Source organism: Phyllostomus hastatus, unplaced genomic scaffold (genome assembly GCF_019186645.2).
Source record: "Phyllostomus hastatus isolate PE091 unplaced genomic scaffold, TTU_PhHast_1.1 phas_contig_38, whole genome shotgun sequence".
NCBI classification, from domain to species: domain Eukaryota; kingdom Metazoa; phylum Chordata; class Mammalia; order Chiroptera; family Phyllostomidae; genus Phyllostomus; species Phyllostomus hastatus.
The window spans coordinates 34,801,798-34,827,286 of NW_025333869.1; the positions used below are offsets into that span (position 1 = coordinate 34,801,798).

Sequence of the window (25,489 nt, forward strand, 5' to 3'; positions counted from 1 at the left end):
AGCGAGAAATGGTGTTGCTCTCTCTTATTTGGGTGCAGAGAAGAAGCATTAATGTGTAACCAATGCACAAGGTAATGACGATAATTATGAATACTTGGCAAACTATCTGAAAAAAACGATGACTACCTCAAGCTTCACCCCCTGTGGTTCTTAAGTCTCTTCAGTAGAGTTGAGATGTAAATCCTTGGATCTCACTCAATGTATGAAGCAGAGTAATGGTGATGGGGTTTTGAGTGCCCCTGTCCTCCCACTGAGCCAGCTTCCATTGGCTCTAGCTAGCAGTAATCTCATGAGGTCAACTGTGTTGATGACCCCACAGTCCCTGTCTCGTGCTTAGGACCCTCCCTAACAGTGCTGGCTGATTGCTTAATACCCAGATCCTTGTAGGAGTTGAGAGCAAGGGAGATTAGCCACTCAATCTCAGTATCCAGCTCAACATATTTATTGGGCTAGAACCATGTGTTGTTATTCAGGGCACCTGTGGTGCCTAAAGTGTGAGATCTCTGGCTCCTACTCTTGGAAACTGGAACAAACAAGGATATGTGTGTACATGTGGAAGTGGCTGAAGGGGAAGAATAAGGCTCCATTCTGAGATTAAAGGAGGTCCAGACTTGCCCTAGAGGTACCCAAGCCCACCAAATCCAAATGGCACCTGGGACTCTGGAACCTCTTCTTCCTACAACATGAAATCCCAGAATGGCCCTACAATAAGGCCCAGATCCAGCTCTCCAACTTCATCTTGGTCAGATGACTGCTTAGTTCCAATATTAGTGGCCTGCTGTGGCTCAGTCAGCAGACAGAGAAAAATGAAATACCCTGCTCTTTCTTGTTGGTAAGGGGACTCCTTAACTGCTGCTCTCTACCAGCCGTCGTTCTTAAATGCAGGCTAAACTGATCTTCATCTTTGGAATAATTCATTGGCTTCAGAAAAGCGATGCCTCTGTGTCATTTCTATCGTTCACTATTTTTATGTTTCTTTTTTCAGAAAGGATTTACTCCCCTTCATGTGGCAGCAAAGTATGGGAAGCTTGAAGTAGCCAATCTCCTGCTGCAGAAGAGTGCGTCTCCAGATGCTGCTGGGAAGGTATGAGGTCATCAGCCACCCTGTATAACAGGCCACTTCATGATAGCAGAACTAGCACTTGCTAATGCCCAACAACAGCCACCTAAATCTAACTGAACCGTAGTAGTTAAGTCTCCTAGGACAAAGAACCCTTCAGAAATAGGAGGTGAATGCTGAGGTTCAAGTATTGTGGTGACTGGAATGTAAATTACACACTGTGTTGTATCTGATCTAATCCCACCTCCTAAATCGAGGCCTCTAATGTTAAGACACTGTTGACACTGGTTGTTGTTTCTGCACGTGTTTTCAGAGCGGGCTAACTCCACTGCATGTAGCTGCACATTACGATAATCAGAAGGTGGCCCTTCTGCTTTTGGACCAAGGAGCCTCACCTCACGCAGCTGCAAAGGTACCTGTAATCCAATAGCATGAGGACACTGACAGGCAGTGCCCATCCGTCTCTATGTCCACTTCCACTTTTGCAACATCTGTAACGTCCTACTAGTTTAGATGCCACCTAGAAATCACAGAAATATAAGTCCCTAGGAAATCTGTGCCTTCAGCTCCTTAGTCAACTCTTGTGGTAGATGCTCAATAAATATTTACTTGTCAATTGATTTTCCTTGAAAATGCAGGACATCCTGAGCCTGGGGAGAAAATAAAGTACTGTTTAGCAAGTTGGAAGGTTATGTTTGTATGTTTTTAATATTGCTAAAGAGAATCATTATTCTTACTGTTACGGCATTTTTGAGCAGTAGACAGCCTAGATTTGCCAGAAAAGAGATGCATAGAGTATTTGGCTTTCTTATCACTCTGGTATTTGGATTTGAGAGGTGAGTCATGAAGAAAGAGGGGTTTATTGAAAGACAGGTAAATAGCATCCTGCTGCTTTAGTGAGTTCTCTGTTGTTGAGCGAGCAGCTATGATGGAGAACATTGGAACAGCACAAACCACAGTCTAAATGCTGTCCATTTCTCTCACTAAGCATTTTTGGTTGAAGGAACTTTAGCATCCTTATTTAAAAAATGCTTTTTATATCTCTGTTTTCCTTGTCCACTTTGGGGAAGCTATAGTGCTCTTCTTTAAACTGGATGTTCAGGTCAAATCTCTTGTATACACAGATCAATGAACTTGGGCTATTTTAGATAACTTTGGATACTTTAAGAGAACAAGTTTTAGGTGCCTTCTCCATTTAGAGAATATGTTATCTTTGACAGGAATTTCTCCTCAGAACCACTTTTTATGTCCTTCCCAAATATTTTCTGCCCCATCCTCTCCAGAATTACACCCCATGAAATCTATAATTCAAAATCAAGCCCCCAGCCTTGCTAGGCATCTAAATGCAGCTTTTCTCCCATAATTTCAGACTCTGACAAATATTCTTTCTAATAAAAAGCCACACCTAGAATGTTTAGAAAACTATATCTTAAAAAAGAGAAAAAGAAAGAGAGAAAATAACAGCATTATCCACAATAGCCAAAAGGTGGGAGCAGCCCAAGTGTCCACAGAAGGATGGCTAGAATGTAGAATGTGGAATATTCATACAAAGGAGTGTTGTTCAGCCCTTAAGAAGGAAGGAAATTCTGGCACATGATACAATACAGATGAACCTCAAAGACATTAGACTAAGAAAAATAAGCCCATCACACAAAAGGACAAATACTATGTGATGTCACTTACTGAGAGACAGACAGTGGAATGCTGGTTGCCAGGGGCTGAGAGGAGGAGGAAGAGGGGACTTAGTGTCATTTTGGAGCTGGATGGTGGTAATTGTTGCAGAATGATGTGAACGTTTTAAGTTTTATGTGTATTTTACCACAATTTTTTAAATGATAAAAATTTATAATGAAATTTAATACCTGTCCATTTCATTTCGGTTCATTTTTATCCCTTCCAGCTGGGGCCAATTTTTAAAATATTTTATAAATAACCACAGGTTCTTGGTAGATAATCAGTAAATAATTAATTACTGAACTATTTATTTCTTACATGAAAGCAATAATTTTGATACAACTAGTGCTGAGCAGTTTAGAATTGACAAGCATTATAAAATAACACGTGCAACAAAATAAACCCAATCCACCTTTCCAACCACAAATAACTCTTAAACAAGTCAATAAGATGATATGTTTGTAGTTGAATTTTTAGCTCTAAATTTGTCCAACAAGACTTTGTATTCATGGTTTTGTATCTGCAAAACAAGTTTGACCAGGAACTAAGAAGCAGCTCTTGAAGGGATTCTTTGTAGCAGCGCTCTAGCCGGAGGCACATATTTCACAGTCGGTTGAACACAGGCTCTTGTAAAGGGACCTTCCTTCCCATTCCTGTGGCACAGCTGCCTCCAGCGGAGCTTCTGTGAAGCCGACTGGGCTGCATTTCCCACTCCCTGAACTGCCAGGGGCAGGGACCCGGTCAGGAGCTTTCTTTAGGCTTTGATGAAACTGCTCCGAGCACAGGCGGCTTCATCAGTTAGGGAACCGCTTCATTTGCTAGGAAATAGACCTAGCACAGTGGTTTAAACTACTGAGAGCCAATTTTTCTCCTGTCGTAAACATTCAGGAGGTAGGCAGCCTTTTGTTTTTTCTCTCCAGAGATTTTTGTTGCTCAGTCCGCCAGGTCCCTTTCGATGCCACAGGCAGGAAAACCAGACAATAGGGTATTCCTGGAAGCTCCACCCAGCCATTTCTCTTTACCAAGCACTGGCCACTTCTTTCTGCAAGGGAAGCTGGGAAGCTGGGAAGTGTAATTTTCATCTGGACACCATGCGATAGTTTCATTAATTAAGGAAGGAGGGAGAATGGATAGAGGGTAGGCAAATAACCTCCTTTACTCCAGGGAGCTCAAGAATATCTGAATTCTGGCAGTGGTGAGAAATGAGGGACAAGGGCATGATTAGCATATGGATATGACAGCAGTGACAATGTTACCTCTTCCTTCCTAGGTTCCTAGAGTATGTGACGTTTCTTCTCGCCTTTTCTTCTCTTTTGTAAGATCGACGGCATATTTTCTCAGCCACACCTGTCCTAGAAACATGGTGGGATTTTAGGCAATGTGGGATGGGGAGTTCCTAAAAAGTAGATGGGCTTCCATAATCCATTTTAGCCTCACTTATGTCCTGAGACAGATACTGCGCAAAAGGACAGGCTTCGTTTTGGACACCACCTGGGCGCTCACTGTGGGGGGGATAGTGAGCCTTAACTCACTCTTTGTCAAATTTCCTTTCCATAACACGCACAATATACCTATTAATATGGATCAGCAGAGACTGTGAAATTCTTGGGGAAAAATATAAAGTGTGATATAAATATATTACTTCTAATGGTTTAAAATTACATTTCCTTTTATTTTCATCTTGCAGTACAAAAGCACACACAACAAGTACTTTGTCATCTACATCGAGAGGAAAAATATTAATTAATGCTTTTTTACAGTTGAATCTCTGACTGTTTTATTTTTCTTCCAATAAATGCATCTGCCTCCTTTAGTGTGGCAAGTAAGAATCATTTTACTTTTTAGAAATTAGAAAGAACTAATAAGGACATTTAGAAAATCCCATAGGTCTTATCGCTCTCAAGATGAACTATATGTTTATTATTTAAAGTCTTGCAAAATTAACTTTCCCTTCTAAAATAATACCATGATTTGTTTTCCCCTTGCTTTATACTTACCTTTGTATCTCAGGTCAGGAGCACAGGCAAGCCCCTGAGTGAGTCTGGAATTGGTGTGTACCACAGTGACTCCAGAGCTTCTCTCTAAATAAGTGTTTTTAGAATGTAGGATTTTTAAAATGAAATTAGAAGTAATCAAGAGGATTGTGATCTATCAGAGGCTACTGATCTGCCTTTGGGCTTGAGAAGTGGCCAACTTGTGGCCAACTTGAAGATTATATCAGTAGCAAAAGCAACAAAAAATGACAAGATGTGTATTAAGAAGCTAAACATTGCCCTGGCTGGTATAGCTCAGTGGATTGAGTGAGGGCCTATAAACCAAAGGGTTGCCGGTTCAATTCTCAATCAGAGCACATGCCTGGGTTACAGGCCAGGTACCCAGTTGGGGGCACATGAGGAGCAACCACACATTGATGTTTCTCACCCTCTCTTTCTCCTTCCCTTCCCCTCTCTCTAAAACTAAATAAATAAATAAAATCTTGTTTTTAAAAAAGAAACTAAACGCTGTCTTGCCTCTATCTCTCTAATTCTCTTGCATTAGACTTACTGACTAATCAGACTTTCTATTTTAGCACAGCTCTGTGAATTTTCCTTTTAATGCTGGGGTAGGGATGGTGACGGCTCACCCCCTCCTGTCACTCACTGCAGATCTGGGCTCAGTCTGAAGCTCTAGTTTCTAAAGGTGATCTAGTTGCTGAAGGGTGTGTCTGAGCAGAGGGCCAAATGCTTCCCAGGTCAGCTGGTGTTTGCAGATGGCAATAGGTCAAAACTAAAAATAGGGACATAAATTCTTCTTCTACCCTGGTTCATCCCGTGTGGCAGAAGCTGGTTTCAGAAAAGTCTGGAAGTGGCATTTCTACTTCCATGGGTTAATACCCAATGGCTTAAATTGTTGCTCTATAATCAATTATAGAAAGTGTGTTTGTTAAGTGAAAAATGCTCTCATACTAGGACATACCAGTGACGTAAATGTGGAAGTAATTGCAGCAGGCTGGCCAATCAGAACAGCAGCCCCCACTGCCTTCTGTGTTGTGTCTGACCCATCCGTGTGGCTTGGAAGGGTTGCGAATGACCCATTGTCTGGATTTGGACCATCTTTCCAAATACAAATCCTTGGATTCTATTTTTTTTCTCTAAATACCCTTGTCTGTAAAAATTAGTCTTATTTTATTGACATGTTTTATGTAGTTAGATTCATGTCCATGCCAAAATGTAATCGTGCCTTTCTGGTAGATGACTGTGAGCCAGAACGAGTCCCCTGCAGCAGGGGATCTTGCTTTCTCAGGGCAGAGGACTCTGAAGGCTCCCAAGGCACAGCCAATTAAAAATTTGTCAAATTATTTGCCTGTTTGGTTGCCTGTACCTCTGAGCATTAAGGGTGAGCCAAGAGGAGGGTCAGAGAGTGTTCTGAAAGCCCTAGTAAGCTTGACTCGAATTCTGAGGAATTCTCTAGTCATTACGCGACACTAGAGATACGAAGGCAAGTACAATGCAATACATACCTTCAATAAATTCATATTTTATTTTTAATTTTTTTAGACTATGAAAAAAGATTTATTACAAGAAGATAATCTTTTTCATATTAAAAAGAAAACATATGACCGGAAACTGGGTTAATCCAATCCCCAAGTCATTAATCAAATAAGGTGTTAATCAAGCAAAAGCTAGCTTGGAACTTAAAATTAGGGAAGCATATTCACAATTTAAACAGGGGGAAAGAAAAAAACCAAATAACCAAAGTGAAGTCAGTGATCGTTTACATTTTACCGTCTTTAAGCACATAAGACTGTATTATTTAATGTATTCCTGCATGACCTTTTTGTGAAATGCAGATCACAGCGTATCATTGAAAATTCTCTTGTCTTCCTTCTGATCATCTGCACCTTTTGCACAGTTCTTGAAGGGAACATCGTCATCCCACCCTCTTTTAACTTAGAAGACAAGAAGTCGGCCTGAGGCTGGGATGGGCCAGTGAGATTAAAGAGAAGGTTTCCACTCAGAATATTTTCCAAATGAATCCTTTCTTCTTCAGCATTTTGTTCCTGTTCATTTCCGGCTTGTTCTTCCGCTCTTTCTTTTTAAATTTTCTCCAGTTCTGCAAAAAGGGCTGCAGTGTCATCATCATCATGCTCCTCTTCAAAATCTTCATCTTCATCTTCATCTTCCTCACCTGTTCAAGGATCACCTGCATCAAGGGAATCTGGTCCAACTGAGTCTTCTTTGACACTGAAGAGAAGGTTGTGTGTTCTCGAGCTGGACAATCTCTATACTTTTCCTTTGCAGCAGCTCTCTCTCTCTCTTCCACCTCCCTTCCGCAGTCATGATTCCTGACCTCTTCATGGGCGTCCTGAGTGGCCTGTCTATATGCTATCTTTGTATGAGAAGGTGGTCTCTGCTAGAATGCTGCTTTGAGAGTTGCCTCAAATCACCTTCTCCTTTTCTTCTCCCACCTCTCACAGGTTCAAATACTGGCCGAGCTGCTGTTATCATCTTTCATGGTTGGCTGAAGTTCAATTCAGCAGCCTCCAGAGATCACCAATAAACTTCCATTTTAGTAGGAGAAGACACGTCTGTAAATAATAACAAGTAGTACTAAATATCTAAGATAGCCACTAAATATCTCTAGGACTTTAACTGGAAATCAGTCAAGTGGGGAGCAGGTATAGGAGAGGAGTGGGAAGTAAAAGAGTTCATGAGGGTGTGACCCTTGAACTAAATCTTCAACTGATGGATGCTGGCCGAGAGGGCATGTTAGGAAAATATTTTTGGTAGAGGAGGCAAGACAGAAATGTGAGCTGTATGTTGTTTTGGGGACTGGTGCAGCCGAAGCATAGTGTAGAGACTGGAGTTTTGTGAAAGAGGCAATCAGAGGACCAAATAGGATAGATTATAGCATCTTGACTTCCATAAAAATTAAAAATTTCAACTTGTAAGCAATAAATGGCCAGGAAAGGGATTTTTAGGGTGGAATAATGGGTCTGAACATGCCCCGTACTGGTTGCTGCTTCCTAGTAGGTTTTCCTCTCACCCCACTTAAATAAAGCAAGTGATTATTGAGCACCTACTACATAACTACCTGTAAGAGGGAACTCCCTATTCCTTTGGTAAAACCGGTGGCACTCTGACTCTCACATTGAACTGTTTATAAGTATATTTTCCCTGGTCAGATGTGGGAGACATGAGGGCGCTATAATAATGACACTGCATAATTTACCAAACACAACTTATTTAATTATGATTTTTTAGACCATCAAAAACAAATCACTAGAAAAAGGGGCAGATGATTTGAAAATGTACTGCACACATTTTTATCTTGTTACTGGGCCTGTGACCAAGTGGTTTGTGTTGACAGAATGGTTATACGCCACTGCACATCGCTGCCAAAAAGAACCAGATGGACATAGCGACAACTCTGCTGGAATATGGTGCTGATGCAAACGCAGTTACCCGGCAAGGAATTGCTTCTGTCCATCTGGCAGCTCAGGAAGGACATGTGGACATGGTGTCACTGCTCCTCAGCAGAAATGCCAACGTGAATCTGAGCAATAAGGTAACCTTTGTCTTTCTCTACGAAGCATACAACACAACAAAACCTCACCTCCCAGAAAGGTCATTGAGAAGTCACGAAAAATGTGGGTCAGATAGAATATGTAATGTGTAATATTGTTTACACAACATGTGCAACATGTGTGAGATGTTTACCAAAGTGTAATTTAACATAGTAAAAACTTGGAAGCAATCTGTTTAAACAATGAGAGAACAGTAAGTCAGTAATTGCAAAGTCACACAGTTAAGTAGCATACAGTGGTAAAAATGAAGTCCACAGAGTTTACCTAAAAACATGAAGTTTTGTTACAGTGTCAATTCAAAGAGCAACATTGTTACCTCAGCAGAATGCAACAAGTAAGAAGTTGTGAATGGTAGCCTGTTGGTTCCTTCCACTGACATGTGTTGGGCACCTACTCCGTGCCTGGCCCAGTTGAAGTCCTAGATTACAAAGAGAAACCTGGAAACAGTGCTGCCTTCAAGAGTTCATTTTAACAGCAGAAATCTGGAGTAGCTATCTAATTCAACAGATTGGAGAGGTTGTTAGCTTACACGTTTAGTCTAAGTATGTAAGCTGGCAGCTCTGAGGAACTTGTAGAGACTATTCCCAGTATTCTTCAAACTCCCGTCCTCGTATTTGACATTCCTATTATTAGTGAGGAAAGTACCAGAGTTTTGTAAAACAAAGCGAAAGTGCAGCCCACGTTGTATACATCAGAGAATTAGGGTTTGCTAACTACTTCTGATGGGAGTCTGAGAACCGCCCCACACGCAGAGCAGATGTTTCTAAGTCCTCTAACCACACCAATGCCTGCGAGAATGCCTCCGAATCCTGCCTGCTCCAGACTCCCCAGCACTAGCTCTCCCTGTGCCGGCGAGTGATGGTGCCGCCGTGGCATTTTTCAGCTCAAGCTGAGATCCTGGAATAGAGTTTCAACACAGAAATAGTTTTATGGTGACAAATAACAAGTAATTTAATTATTTTTTAAACATATGTGGCCGTGTTTTGGAATCACAGAGGGTTTGAATCCTAAATCTGACTCCTACTAGAGATGTGTCATTCGGGTGAGTTGTGTGAGCTCTCTGAGCCTCAGGCTCATCCTCTAGTAAATAAACACAGTATTTACCTCACAGAAATGTCATGAGGATTAACTAGATAACATTCAGCACCTTCTAAGTAGCAATGAGTAATCGTATTCATTTTGGACTTTGCACAGTATGGGGAAAAAAGTTTACTCTGCACCAATCCGAATCTCCAAGTTTGTAATTTAACATTCTGTAGACCAAAAGGCTTACATAAGCGACCAGGGAAAACTTTCTTGCAGTTTTAGGACCTTAAAAATCCTTTTTGACCATTACAGAGCAAACGCCTTTCTCATTTTATTTTTTCTGGTGTATCAGGTTGATTTTTCTCATATCTTTTTAAACATCCCTTTTAGGAATGCATGTCACAGCATTAATGGGAATGACAAAGCAATTTCAAATTGTCATTATAATCAGGATTTGTTTGAGCTTTTGAATTTTCTAAGGTTCAGTACTGATATATAAAATAGCCTTATAAGAGTTTGCTGAAAAATTCAACTTAGGTAAATGAGGCAGAGAACCTGGCCTTCACAAATGGAAGCACATTCTGGCATCCACTAGAGTGTATTGCCTTTTGTGGGCCAGGAACAACATATCTCACCAATCCTCCCAGAGGCAACCTAGACCTTAAAAATCAGTTAACAGGTTAATATTTTCAGGAGATTTGAAGCCAAAATGCAGTGTGACTTACTCTTTCTTTTCTTTAAAATACTCCAGTAAAGTGGGGTATGTGTGTGTGTGCATGTGTGTATCCTGTCTCAAATTCACCTTGGAATCATAGAATACTTTCAGGCTGAAAAACTTTAGAAAGAATTTGTCAGTGTTTGCTTTGGTAGACTGGACATCATTAAGGCAATTCTGAAGACAAAAGACATAATAAACCATCAGCCACCTTCATATATACACATACACACATACATATACATACACACGTACGTGTGTATATATGCACAGAGATACTTCCAAGAAAATTTTAAATAGCAGATCAGCTGGCTTCCCATTAGCACCTAAAGTACTTAAGGAACTTTCAAGAACTCCACAGAACCAAGAAACTATCTAGCATAATGGCATTTGTAACTCTTTGCTTCCCTTCCCACTTGTCATTTTCCGTTGACGTTTAAGTAAGCCCTGATGTGAAGGCAGATTATCCAACAGGGAGCTCTAACCATTTTTCTGTCAGCTTTTCCTGAACTGCCAGAGTTTAAACATCAGTTACTGTCCCCCTACTCCTCCTGCCTGCCCACCCCACCTTCTCTTTTAATTCCAGATTCTATTTCCTTGCTAAAAAGTAAATATTAACCAAAAATGAGCTTTTGTGAAAATTTATGGTGAACTGAACACTTTATTGTTTTACTTCTTTCCTCACTAGTAGCCAGGAGTTCCCAGCCGTTTTAAGGAAAGGAGACTGTGGGCATATGTTACCGCTAAAGTGAGAGTGTCTGATTTGCTTTGATTTTGCTTTTGATGTCATTATTTCCCCACATGGATTTTGCAGACCACAAGTGGCTGTATTTCTTTATATAGCAAATAAAATATTCAACACAGCCGTTGTTATTCTGATGTGGTACTATTCTCTTTTTTCCCAATAGACACCAGTTTTTAAATGAGCGATGGTTGATATCCCATAAAAGATCAACAGATAATTTCTGAACTCCAACAGGACTGTTTGAACCATCACATTATTATTTTTTAAATCTTTTTAACTAAAATCATGAATGTAAAAATAAAATTTTCTTTATTGAATTTATCCTGTTTTACCAGAAGGCATTTGCTTTTGTCCTATGATTTCATCAATTAGTAGATGGATTAAAAGCTGGATTCCTGACACTGGTTATATAGAGATTAAACATACAATATTTACCCCAACAAGTTCTCAGGGCTTTGAAGAAGACAGGCAGGAAAACAGAGCTGAAATGCAGGATTACGGCGGTCTTTATAGAGCAGGTGTGTGCATCCATGCAGCAGTGAGGCCCTGTGTGCGGTGGGGGAGAAGGAAGCCTGAGAAGGGTGGAAACACCCCTGTGTCACAGGTAGTGGTCACCCACAGCACTCATGAACGTAGACAGGGGAGCACCAGAGGGCAGGACCTGTCCCCAAGGCTGCTGATAACCCGCAGTCAAGTATCTTCTGAGTTTGAAGTCTCAAACTTAGAGTAGATGACCGTGACACTTGTATAAAATGTTATGGCTGAAAATATTTGTTTTCTCTGAAGTAGAGCATGGAACATTTTTCTGTGAGGATGTCACGGTTTGGGTGGTGCCATTGGGATCCTGGCATATTTTTCTTGGAGTTCAAGTGAATGCATCATTCCACCTTTTCATATTTCCCCTTTGTTCAGTTTCAGTGAACTTCTTCCAAAATTCTGTAGATGTTACTTAAAAAGTCAAAAGTGGATTCCCCTTGCTGAGTCCGTAGTTTGTTTGACAGAATAACAACCCTTAAATGAATGATGCACAGCATCTAGAGGGTTCGGAGCCCTTTCTGGTGCTGCTTTTGGTTCAGTACTTTTCTTTGGAAAATGGGACAGGTTGATGTTCTCGTTGCACCAATGGCGAAGTAGGAGAAGGAAGGCCTCCAGATATTAACTTCTGTGTTCGTGATGGATGAAAGGAAATCATCTAGGCACACTTACACCAACTTGCTTTCTCTTAATTACTATTTATGGAAAAAATGCTTCACAAGACAAAGATTTTTAAACAAGGGCATAGTCCTAGTGATTTTTTTTTTTTTACAATGAGTACTATCCCATAGCCTGTATATTCTTTGGTACAGCTGGTTCCAAATATTTAGTCTCATTTAACCAATACATCATCTAAATGAGCTGGAAATTCTCATGATATAGCATTTATATTACATTTCACAAGCCATCATTCTTACCCAGAAACAACATACAGAAAATTTTGTCAGTTTTGAATATTAATATTTAATCAAGAAAATATTATATATCAAAATTCAATTTATAAATAATTTTTGTTTTAATATTTTTTTGCTGAAGCTAGCATGACTGATAATGTATTAAAATTGTGTAATTTTGAAAAAAGTATTCTTCAAGATGAACACTGAAGAATGTAGGAGAAATGGTATAACACCTGATTTTCTTTAAAATACTATGTATGCAAAGGAAATAGGGCTGAATGAAGCAAGTGCAGGACAACCTTGCTGATTGCTGAGTCTGTGATGAGTACAGAGTGCAGTCCATTCTGTCTACTTTTGAGTGTTTGAAATTTTTATTAAGCTGGTAAATAGTGTTGCCACAATGCTAGTGTATAAACTTTTTCTCCAAAATTTTTTTCAACATAGAAATTCTAGTTTACTCTTCTAGAATGTATGAAAATTGTCTCCCAGACAGGCCTGTGTGTCCTGCATCCCCTACCATAAAGCAACTCTACTTTGACTCTTTTGCAGAATGGCCTGACTCCGCTCCATTTGGCTGCTCAAGAAGACAGAGTGAATGTGGCTGAAGTCCTCGTGAACCAAGGGGCCCATGTGGATGCCCAGACAAAGGTATCCAGAAAGAACACGCCCACACAAAGGGTCATTTAACGATCCCTATGTGGAAGCACGTACAATGTTTTAGGGCAAAGAACCAACCCCCCTTCATATCTTTTATACATAGTACTTCAAGTGTATATACATGCAGGGACACTGAAGTCTCTGTAGTGTCCCGGCTGCTTTGGTCACTGATGGCCTGGGTATGTTATCCTAGCTGCTCATCAACATCCTGCTGTGTTAACACTGTTGATCCTCCTTACCACGGATCCACCCTTCAAGAGCAGAGTGGGGAAGCTTGTACCTCTCTTAGTTCCTGTGACTGACGTGAAAAATGCAGGCAGAAAACCCTTCAGCACTTTGTGACCTCTAACTTCAGGCGGGCATAGTCTATGGAGGCAGAAAAATGTTATTCAGTCACTACTGCTTGCTAAATTCCTTATGGTGTGTAGTCGCTAGCCTCCCTCTCTCTCTCTCTCTCTCTCTCTCTCTCTCTCTCTCTCTCTCTCTCTGCCAAAATAGTTATCTTCAAAAATATAGAATATTAATTAATCTCACATAATGCCACAATTTCAAGCTCAAGTAAGAAAAATGGATGTTTTGTGTCATCATCAAAGATATGACTTTATATTAATCTCATTTTCCTGAACATCTTCTTTCAGTGCTTAATTTTGTTATCTCTTTATATCACATTTGTTTTATCTACCCTAAAATATAACTCTTCTTTGTTTCTATGTGGCACACTTTTGACATAAAAAGTGAATGCTTATTAAATATTATGTTATGAATACAAAGCTTTCTGTGTATAATATAGATAGATTCTGAGGTGTATGGACAGAGAGTGGAGATACTGATAATTAACCAGGTTAAAAAGGTGTGCAGACATCAAATCCAGACTGGATTTACGGAACTGGCACAGATTCACAGGAGCAGACCCAAGCAGACAACTTGTGGACGTTGCTCTGGCTCTCTGGCTGTGGCTGCTCCACATACACTGTGTCTGTCACACAGGAGCTGCCTGAGAGGGGCCTTACCAGGCAAGATCCTTTAAGCTTTTAAACTCTGTGTTAGTAACACATATAACCATCCCTGGTCCCCTGGCCAGGGCAGTCTGAGGCAGGTTTTGCATTAGCAAGCTCTTCCCCACTTCCCTTCTGAAAATGCCTTGGGCCCTTGAGACTCCACAGCCGCTCTTGGTCACCCACTTGCCCAGCTCTCCCTTCACTCTATTTCCCTCCCAAACTTCCTTTCTAAAAAATCTTGTTGTCCTTAGCCCTGAGTGTCTTCCTGGGCATTCCTAGATAGCTGAGCATTTTACTGAGAAATCAACAAAGGCAGTGGAAGTGGTTGAATGGTTTCTTTGCACTTTACGTTTTGAAAGCAAAAGCACTTTTAATTCAGAAAAATAAAAGAGTTAGCTTATATTCATTGTTTTACTTGATTATTTAATTAAAAAGAAATCTGCAGAAATGTGCAATTTCATAGTAAATGCATTCACCCTGTCTTATTCCATGTGTACACACACACACACACACACACAGACTTAAATGCTTTTTTGGCTACCTCTCTCTTTTCATATGAAAACTTCTAGAAGGCATGGACAGAGTCAAGAATCTCAATGTTTATTTACTTCAACAAATCCAAGGCATACACCAGAATTCAGTCAGGAAGCAAGGCAGTGATTCTCACGGGTCGGCTGTGAGGAGAGGAAAGGGTGCTGGGCACCTTCTGTCCCCATTTGCACACACAACCCCTCAGGTAAAGAGTCTCAGGTCTCTGCCAGGGTTTCCTCCTCACCCAGCCCAACTCAAGCCACAGTCAGTAACATTTTGGTATGTATTATAATATTTTTGAAGTATATATCTTTCCTGCCCTTCACAAGCAATGCACTTCAGAAAGCATCTCTCTGTTTCTTAAAAAAAAAAAAAAAAATTCCTTCCTTTCTCTTCCCAGCAAAGGTCACAACACCAAGAGAAGCAAGGCTGTGATTGTCCCATAGCTGAGTAAAGCAGGAGTGCAAAAACAAGGGGGTGCCTGGCTTCCTAACCTTACCATATAATAAACTCCTTAGTACATTATATAAGAATATACTATAATATAATTAAGTCTTCCTAAACTTAATAACATGAGAAACTCCTTAAAATAAGGAGTTTATTATACCTGATGAACTTTCAAATTCTTAGTGGTTAAAAAAAAAAGAAAAAAGTAATTCCTCATAGATACAGACTACAGTATGGTGATTGCCAGAGGGAAGAGGGTGTGGAAGGTAGAAGAGAGTGAAGGGGGAATAAGGGCACTGATCCCATTCCTGAGCTGCCACCCTCATGACCTAATTACCTCCCAAATTCCCCATCAGTGCACTAATTTTGAGGACACCTTCGTCTACAGTACAAAGTCCCCATAAACGCACATTAGTGCTGTTGCATGTGAGATACAGACCCTTGAAAACATGGACTCCCTCCACATGCCCATTTAGAACTGGTGTAAAAAGCCCATGGCCTGCCCTTCAGCCATATGGGACCCCAGTGTCGTCACAAAGAGAGATCGAATGTGAGCACTGAAATGGGTGGCAGTGTCTATCACAGTGTGTCCATTTAGAAAAGTATCTGGAATGCCCTTACTTCAAACATCATTGTCTACAATACACACACGTTATACAATATATTTTTAAGTAGATAGCACTTATAACCCCTCAGGCATCCATAGATACTCGTTTGAGAAACAGTCCATTGCTTTGTCTAAATCGGTGGTTCTCACACCGCGGTTAGCGAGGCAGGACGCTTTAACTCGAGCATGTGCACCTAGATCAGGTTCAAACTTCTCAGACCTCCTGAACTCACAGCAGCCTCTTCAGCTTTAGTATTTCTCTCCTTCCTTCCTTCCATCTCTGTCATGCATTCTGATCATCATCTATTGCATTGTATTATCATTTAGTCACTTCATTTTTTAATTTTGATCACTTTTAAGAGAATAGAATTTTCAATAAATTCTAGCCTAAGTCCTTCCATAGAACACTCTTCTGACCCCTCAACAAGAAGCCACTGATCAGTTTATCCAGGCTGTCAATCACTTCATCTTTCTTTCTGGTCTTGAAAAGGTGTTATGGCTTCCTGTAATAAAATTAGCTAATGCAAGAAAGAGCACTTCGGGAAGTGGTGTGGATAACTGTTTACATGTGATATGGTACTATTGTTTATACTTAAGACTAGCTCTGAGAACTATCAAGGGTTTTTTTATTTATTTATTTTATTTTTGAATATATTGTATTGATTATGATATTATAGTTATCCCATTCCCCCCACCCCTTTATTCCCCTCCACCCTGCACAACCCTCTCACCTGCATTCCTCCCCACCTTTAGTTCATATCCATGGGTTGTGCATTAAGTTCTTTGGCTTCTGCATTTCCTATACTATTCTTAACCTCCCCCTGTCTATTTTCTGCCTACCATTTATGCTCCTTATTCCCTGTACCTTTTTCCCCATTCTCCCCACTCCCACTCCCCACTGCTAAGCCTCCGTGTGGTCTCCATTTCTGTGATTCTGTTTCTGTTCTACTTGTTTGCTTAGTTTGTTTTGGTTTGGAGTTTTTTGTTTAGATTTGGTTGTTGATAGTTGTGAGTTTGTTGTCATTTTACTGTTCATATTTTTTATCATCTTCCTTTTCTTAGATAAGCCCCTTTAACATTTTATATAATAAGAGCTTGTTGATGATGAACTCCTTTAGCTGTACCTTATTTGGGAAGTGCTTTATCTGCCCTTTCATTCTAAATGACAGCTTTGCTGGATAGAGGAATCATGGACCTAGGTCCTCTCTTTTCATGACTTTGAATACTTCTTTCCAGCCCCTTCTTGCCTGTAAGGTTTCTTTTGAGAAATCAGCTGATAGTCTAATGGGAACTCCTTCATAGGTAACTGTCTCCTTTTCTCTTGCTCTTTATTTTTTTAATAAGGAAAAAGCTATTTTTGTCAGCTCAAGTAAATAACAATTTTGCTTGCTACTACTAGTAAGCAAAAAACAGTAAGCAAAAAAGTAGTAAGATAACTGCTACTAAAAGTGTACTTACAGTTTCTGTTAAAAATATATAATTACAGATGGGATACACACCACTGCATGTGGGTTGCCACTATGGAAACATCAAGATTGTTAACTTCCTACTCCAGCATTCTGCAAAAGTCAATGCCAAAACAAAGGTAAAGTCCTTTCTCCTTTGTAGCCACCAAAATCATTGATTGTGTCCAAGGAAATGTGAGTCATTTCTTCCATCTTCCTTCTGCAGAACGGGTATACGCCATTACATCAAGCAGCTCAACAAGGACACACACATATAATCAATGTCTTGCTTCAGAACAATGCCTCCCCAAATGAACTCACTGTGGTAAGAGCCAAGGGCCAGCTAGGGAAGAGGGAGGAGATGGGCCTGGCCGCCAGGATCCCTTACATTTTTCACTGTGCACCATTGTTGTCTTCTCACCTTCATTAATAGGCATGAACAAGCATTCAGCAGAGTGAAAAGGACAATAATTATATTGTTGTGAGCTGTCCAGAGAGAGAGTTGTGATTAGTTTCATACTTAAAAACTACTGATTGCCTTGCCACCTAGGAGGAAGTATATAATCAGAAGAAACAGGTGTTTGTTTCCTTGACTACTTAGGACATTGAACACCTCTTGGAGTAGTCTGTCTGTAGCAGCTCAAACTCTGCTGTAAGAGTAGGAACAGGTTAGGTGGGTTTCGGACAAAGTCTGTGTGATGAAACAACGATTTGCCTGTGTGACAATGGGATGGGGCTGATGAGACACTCACCTTAGCATTTGTATAGGTTGAAACATGTGGAAACACTCAGGCGCTGAGATGTCTGGAATGGTTTGTTAATCCCCCATCTACGTTTCCCCTTGCCAGAATGGAAACACTGCCCTGGCCATTGCCCGGAGGCTCGGCTACATCTCGGTGGTCGACACGCTGAAGGTCGTGACTGAAGAGACCATTACCACAACGGTGAGTAGTGGGTGCCGGCCACGGTGACCCAGGGAGCCGCTTCTCAGACAGGAGATTGTCCTGGGCTTTGCAGAGACGGACCTTGTCTCCTCCGTCCAGGCTACGAGCCATGTTTCCAGATGCTGTTACCCCGCCGTTGGCAGTCAGCACAGCAAAACTCTCGTTTCTGACACCAAGAAAACTTCACTAAAAACACCCCTTTAAAAGTTGCAGTAGTGGCTATAGAGTTTTTAGTTCCATATAAAGCTAAATGTGTTTGTTTTGATATTGTAAAAAGTTTTCATGAGATGAAAGCAGAAGTGTTTCTAACATCCTTCTTTGACAGTGTAAGAAAATTGGAAATTCTAAGTTGGTTCCTTGAAGTGTTTTAAATCACAAATAATAATGGGTACATTGTTGTCATTATTGTAAAAATTACATTGTTATAAAAATAAAACACTAGAGACAGGATTGAATTGATTTTTTGCCACTCTCACTCATCTTCCATTCATCTACAGGCGTTTTCATGGGGAAAACAATAGCTGCTTTATTAAAATTTAAAGTAAATCTTTGCCAGGAGGCCTTGTTGAATCAGATATGTCTTTACAAGCTGCAGCCTCTAGGATAAGTCATTTTTTTAACCCCACCTGGTTTCTTTGAACTGCATCAAGATTCGATAACTTTGGAATGCAGAGCAGATATTGCACCATCTCAGGGCCTTATTTGAGTTAGCCCGGACTGAATGACTCAGCACGCGGGCCGACGATAGACATGGTAAATGTCAGACTCTGGAACACTTGGAATTACCATCTCTGCCTTCTCTTCTCATCTCCCACCTTCCAATATGAAAGAAGGCACAGTTAGCATCTGCACAGTTTGTATACACAGTGCTGCATATGAAACACATGAGTTGAGGGGTTCTTTAGCTACCTGCAGATTGAGTTATTTGGCTATCTGCAGGCTTTAGAAACTAAATCATAAGCCTGCTGATTACAAGAGAGAAGTTTGATAATGCATAAAAGAGAAAATAACAGCTTTAATGGGCTAACATGATGGTTAGCCATCAGAGCACATTTCTTTCATTTATTTTTAATTGAATTTGTTGGGGTGACATCGGTTAATAAAATTATATAGGTTTCAGGTGTACAGTGCTATGATACATCACCTGTATGTTGTATGTTCACCACCCCAAGGCACTACTTACCCCTCCCCTTCTTACTCTCTCCCAGACACACCTCTAACTTCAATGTATCATTTGTATAGGAGATAAAGTCCCACATGTTGCTTTCACATACCTCTTGAGCATTTCATCATCCTAAAATCTATTATGAAATTCTCAAGCAAAGAATTTAACCAAATAATATTTCTCAACCTTAATTTTATAGACGTCTCATGTAGCTCTTTCTAGGGTGGGGAAGGAGAGGGGAGGACAAGGGGTTAAACAATGGCCAAGCGTCACCATGCTACAAAAGACCTGAAGTCACTGCAACAAGCATATAAGACTTCTTGTGAACCAAAACTCACCCAAAAGTTCAAAATACAAAATGATTGAATGAAAATGAATTTGTCACCCGTTCAGAAAGTTCAAATTGTTTCTTTGAAACCAAAAAGGCTCTCAGAGAAAAAAAGTTGCAGACGGAGAATCAAATTGCAGCCTCGGGAACTCACCTGAAAGAGAAGGGTTTGAGGGCACAGGTTCCTGGGGAGAGACAGACACATGGGCTGAACCATTTCACTCCTGACCTTGTCAGCAGACGTGTTTCTCATGGAGCGAGTAGACAGGACTCATGCTGACAGGAAAGGTTCAGTGGGCCTAATGAAAGAAACGAGGCCTCCACCAACTGAAGTACTCACATTGATTAGAAAGGAGTCTATCCAAGTCCCTAAGACTTAGCCCAGCACTGTGGTATGTGAGACTGTTTCAAGCTGAGATACCTCCTCATTAGCCCTGCCATAGCAGTTACATGTAATCCAGCTTACCAGAGGATGGACACCATTCAGGGTGGAGTCTGAGATCTTAAAATCACTAACCACAGCGCAATCTCTCCCAGAGGGAGACCTCTGCAGAGCGAGCTATGGGGCCCCACTGTCTCTGTAAGCAGACTTTAGTTTTTAAAAACAACTTTAAAAAAGACTGCATCTTCCACAGGAGCACCATGTATATGTGGCAATTCTGAGAAAGATACAGCATAGCAAACTGACTAGAAGGTGATATTCAAGAGATATGAATTAAACTGCTTAAATTGTGCTGTTTAAAATACTCGATTCCCTGAGTAGCAGTGAGCAGAGTACATCTGTCACTCAGATATGTTTCTAATTCCATTACCTAATACAGGGAACCAGGGTTCCTTGGAGAAATGGCTGAATCCAATTAGAACCAGGGTAGGAAATATACAAGATGAGAAGGGAACATCTTGTACTGCGAAAAAAGGAAGTGCCCCCTCTCAAATAAATAAGTAAATAAATAAGCACATGAGAAATGGTGGGGATATGTCAAAGGGACACAGGAATCAACAGAAAGAGTCCCCAGTGCCAAAAGCTGGAGCAGTTTCAGCAAAAATAAATAAATAGTGTTGGGGTATAAAGCAAAGTACATAATACATGTCCAGAATCCATAATGATGAATAAATGCTTGAATAGGTAGGGAAGTAGAGACATATTTCTCAGGCAATAGCATTCCAAATAATTTTTTAGAACACTACACCTTGAAGGCAGTGGAACGTAATTCCCCACTGCTTAAATCTGGATTTAGTAAAGTGACTTCCCTCCAAAGACAGCAGGCTGGAAAGGGGGCTGGTAGGGAATAGAGGAACTTTACAGTGGAGACACCAGGCCAACAACGTGGCAGCCAGATGACGTAGGTTAAGGTCAACACCGGTAAGTCAAATTGATGGTATGTGATAAAAATGGCATTTTACCTGTGTGGTCTTCTCTCAAAACCATATTACCTCAGTCTAGTCATGAGGAAAATATGAGGCAAGTTCCAGATGAGAGACAGTCTACAACACAGTCGACCAGGTCTTCTCAGAACTGTCAAGGTCATTAAAAACAAGGACAGTCTGAGAAACTCTCACAGCCAGGAGGAGAAATGACAGCTAAAAATAATATGGTATCCTAGATGGGATCCTAGATGAGAAAAAAGGGACATTTGGTAGAAACTTTAAAAATCTGAATATAGACTTTCATTAACAATACTATATTACAATTGGTTTATTAATTGTAATAAATGTACCATAATAACATAAGATGTTAATAATAGGAGAAACTTAGTAAACTCTCTATACTATCTTTACAATATTCCTGTAAATCTAAAATTGCTCTAACATAAAAAGTTTATTTAAAACAAGGTTCAGTTGTAGTTTCACATGACAGAAGAGGCACCAACTAGAGCTTTACTTCCCCACTATAATTGAGGACAGGGTGTGAATCATATTGACCAAGTATTGTAAGAACTGCTGTAGCGACTGCGGACTTGACCCTTTCTGAGTTTTAACAGCGTAGCTTTATTTCAGTTGCTTCATTTAGATGTGTATCTTCCTTTGTTCCATAGTCTTTCATATGCTCAGAATTAAGAGGACTTTTTGAAACATTAAGTTACTACGATTTTCTAACAAGTAATGCTGCCTGTGTCTTCAGATAGATACGATCTCTGTAGGTAAGAAGCTACCAGAGCAAGTAACAAGAGACTCAGTAAGGCCTTTCTTCTGCACTATACTGTTGTTTATTTTTTTTTGTAGACATTAAAATGATCTTGCAAATGCATTACTACAAAGTGTTTTCTTCATATACATAATCATTAAATTCTGCAATTTATGCAATCTTAATATCAATTTATTCTAGGAATTAAAGTGCATACTTAGGTAGGGAAGACAAAATAAATGTCTGGTTTGACAAGTGGTAAAGATATATTTATTGCCATTCATTTGGCTTACCTTTAGCCAAGACATTTAATAAAATGAAGTGGCAGATGCATCAGACCAGGAAAAGTATAGAAAAAGTATAGGCAATATCGCTCTTCTTTGTTGTTTGAAAAGCCTTATTAGCGACTTAAGTTCTTTAAGCTGGTGTGCTTTGTCCCTAAAATTGTTCATCTTGTAATTGTTCTCTACCTTGTATATGGCGAGGGCCTTAGTGCTACTAAAGGACGATTTTGATGTCATTTTATAGGTGGGGGCTTCAGGATAAGCAACACATAAATCAACTAATAATGAACCAACTAATTTAGAAAGAAAGAAAGAGCCTCATTAAAACATGCACTCTCCTCACACTAAAGTCACTGTTTTTTTTTGTTGTTGTTGTTATTGTTATTAGACTGTCACAGAGAAGCACAAAATGAATGTTCCAGAAACAATGAATGAAGTTCTTGACATGTCTGATGATGAAGGTATGAAAACCTCCTGTGTGTTCATAATAATTAAAGTGACTATTTCCTGAAGAAAGTTCATTGCAAAAATATTTGTAGAAACATTAAAATGTGTTGTCGTAGTATCAAGAGTATGCATTTTCCACACACTTACATTGTTCACTTAAATCATGCAGTTCGTAAAGCCAACGCCCCTGAAATGCTCAGTGATGGCGAATATATCTCAGATGTTGAAGAAGGTATTTGCAAATTTTTATTGTGATGAAACTTAACTACCACCTTTATCTTCCATTTCTAATCTTTAAAATGTAACACTTCCTTGAGTTACTAACTTTTCATTTTCTCTTTAGATTATTAATTTATGCGTCATTTAAACAATGCCTATTTGCTATTACTGATTGTCTTCTTTTAGTCTCTTTGAACCTGTTCTCGAACCCGTCCTCCAGCTTGCAAATACAAGTCTCACTCAGTATCTAGATAATTTTCTGTTTGCTCCTAGTAAGCAGGAAATTGATGTTTTATTGTTTACATCTGAAAATCTCAAAAGGGAAAGCTGATTCATGCTTATAGCTAAAATATTTTTTTAAACTTACTTATTTTTAGACAGGGGGGAAGGGAGAAAGAGAGGGAAAGAAACCTCAGTGTATGGTTGCCTCTCACATGTCCCACACTGGGGACCTGGCCCGCAACCCAAGTATGTGTCCTGACTGGGAATTGAACCAGCGACCCTTTGGTTCACAGGCTGGTGCTCAATCCACTGAACCACACCAGCCAGGGCCTAAAATATTTTTTAAATAAGCAAGAGACAATATTCTTATAGGCACGAAGTCAGTTTCCCATTCTAAGATTTTCCTTCAGCTTTGTAGTGAAAACAGCTTTTGATCTTGAACTAATAATGAAAACACAACCTGAACAAAATTGCTTTCAAAATATAAAATTTCAATATTGATTTCATAAAAGAAATGAAATCAAAATATAAATTATCATAGCTATATTTCATGTGCTTAAAAGAAACGATATGTTTTCTGCCTTAATTAAAAATAATACATTTGACTGGGTTATTCATAATCAATAACATGTTTACAAGGCTTATTGGAAAACTAGCATTTTTACCATGAATAAATATTATAAAGATGGCAAATCATGGAGTGTTGCTGAAATAATGAAATGTTTACTTGTAGGATTTGTGTTATATTTATGTTTCTTTCTTGCATCGTTTGACTTTCCACAACTACATTCTCTCTTGCTGCTCCCTCCATTTGACTTCTCACATGCAGTATTTTTCTCTGGAATCATAGTGTTGCTAGTCTTCCTCTGCCTTTAGGTAATCTTCCCTATTTTAATTATCAGTTCCTTCTTTGATTTGCACAAAATTCATTGAAGACCAAAATAGTGGAAAAGTTTACCTGATCCAAAGTCACTTTAACTATTTGGGTCCAATTGTTACTAGACAGGGGCCTGGCCCTGAGCAGGTCTGCCTAGGGCCAGCTGTAGTGTGTGGTGGGTTCTTGACTTCGTGCAGGAAAAATTTCACAACATGAGTCCAGGTGACAATGAGGGTACATTTATTAAAGCTGGGGGCAATGAAATCAATGGTGGGCTTAGCATACAGGAAACAGCAGGAGAGCCCGGGCTGGGTTGCCTTAGCTCACTGGGAAGTCAGAGAAAAGGAGGCCTTGAGGACAGCTTGAAAGGATTAGCCTGGGACAAGCTGCCAGCTGCCCAGTGCCTTCGAGTTTAGGAGACTGCATGCCTGTGGGGAAAGGCATGAGGGAAGAAGAAGGGAATCCTGTGGGCTGCTCCCCAGAGGGCAAACTGATCTAAAGACCTGAGTCCTTTGTCTAGAGGTTTTTACCTCTCTCAGAGGTGGGAATATTAGGGGAGGGTTACAGAAGAATAGTCATCAGTTCTCCAGGTGTGTCCTTTCAGGGTCATTGCCTCCTCTGATTGGTCAGTGACAGGGCAGGGGTCTTTAGTCATTGCAGTTGGTTCTGGCCATTGCCGGCTGGTTTTGCTGCTTTTCTGGGACTAAAGCTGAAATACAGCTGAGACCTAGATGTTATCTGCTGGAAGGAAAGGCCAGAGGAGAAGAGGTAGAAACAGTACCTCCCCGAGGGCGAGGCCCTTGTCTCCCAGTCTTGCCTCCTGCCAGGCACTGGGGGAAGGGGCCTTCTTCCCTGTGACCATCTGCACCTGGCTGTAAATTGCTCAGCTATTGTGTTCAGCTGTCTGTCTCAGTTTCCCTGTTCTACTTGCCAAGGAATTTTCCCGGCTTCTCACTGTCAGGCCTCACGATGACAGCCCACTGTTGGTGTGTTAGTGTGTGGTGGGGACTGAGCGTCCAGAAGAGCTAATGCCATGTGGTCATTAAGGACCAGGAAGGACCTATCTCATTGTTTGTAAATGTTGTTTTGACAAATGTTAAAGGCTTTATTAATTTTTCCTTCCTTTCCTTTAAAGCATCAGCTATATGTTTATGTCCATTCTATCCCCAAATATATAATGTTTGTATCATCTTTAGGACTTTAAGAGCAGTATGCTTTCTTGTCATGATATTTCAATGCCGCCTTATGCCACATTTTCAGAGTAATTTCTGATAAGCAGAAGATAAAAGGAAAATGATGTTCTCACATAGGTGTGTATACATACAACCCGTGACATCAAAAGTATGTTTTTCAAATGAAATTTGTATGAAATAGAATATGATAGTCACAGACCTAAAATGTTGTTAGTTTTTAACAAAATATCCCAAAAGAGCCACATCAATGAGAAGCCAAGTTTGAATGGACTATACAATATAGCCTTTATTCATGTGAATAACTAAATAATTTCAAGAAAAGGAGAAGTTTTGAATCTCTTAGTTTGAAGCTACTGGATGATAGCTGTATGACTAGAAGTGACAGTCACTTCCTTTAGATTTTTCTCAGTTGGTAATTTGAAGTTAACAAGAAAATTTTAATTTCCACTACAATCTTTCTTTAAACACATTGGCCCTTGTTTTGTGGGTGTGTTCATGGGCTGTTGGAGTCAAATGGCTTTTGATTTCATAATGTGGTAGAATTAATGTGGAAAAGGGGTTTCCACATGAAATGTTTCACTAACGTTTAAAGTCCGAACAACATCCATCTACTGCGGGAATTGCCTCCACAGAATCCTCTGCTTAGGAGTTCCTTTTCCCAGGTATCTCAAATGATAGGAATTTCCTGATCCCCAAACTGCCTGCTCCACTGAGAACAACTCTGACTTTAAAAATTCTTCATTTCATTAAGTGTTCTGTCGCTTCTACTCATTGATTCAGGCTC

The 25,489-nt window shown here is 40.1% G+C and overlaps 1 protein-coding gene and 1 pseudogene across 11 annotated transcripts in view; one reads left to right on the forward strand and one right to left on the reverse strand.

The window, feature by feature from the left end:
- The window catches only part of ANK3 (ankyrin 3), a 332,140-nt gene that overhangs the window by 188,099 nt on the left and 118,552 nt on the right, over nucleotides 1-25,489 (forward strand). For 6 of the 11 annotated variants that reach the window (XM_045842401.1, XM_045842388.1, XM_045842398.1 and 3 more), the window contains exons 15-23: nucleotides 986-1,084; nucleotides 1,374-1,472; nucleotides 8,084-8,281; nucleotides 12,766-12,864; nucleotides 16,943-17,041; nucleotides 17,128-17,226; nucleotides 17,750-17,845; nucleotides 22,136-22,208; nucleotides 22,364-22,426. In XM_045842401.1, the coding sequence (XP_045698357.1) occupies nucleotides 986-1,084; nucleotides 1,374-1,472; nucleotides 8,084-8,281; nucleotides 12,766-12,864; nucleotides 16,943-17,041; nucleotides 17,128-17,226; nucleotides 17,750-17,845; nucleotides 22,136-22,208; nucleotides 22,364-22,426 (925 nt within the window). The remainder of the gene's footprint in view (nucleotides 1-985; nucleotides 1,085-1,373; nucleotides 1,473-8,083; nucleotides 8,282-12,765; nucleotides 12,865-16,942; nucleotides 17,042-17,127; nucleotides 17,227-17,749; nucleotides 17,846-22,135; nucleotides 22,209-22,363; nucleotides 22,427-25,489) is intronic. The other 5 variants (XM_045842392.1, XM_045842393.1, XM_045842394.1 and 2 more) reach the window with 1 other exon arrangement.
- On the reverse strand, nucleotides 6,523-7,221 carry LOC123821088 (annotated as a pseudogene).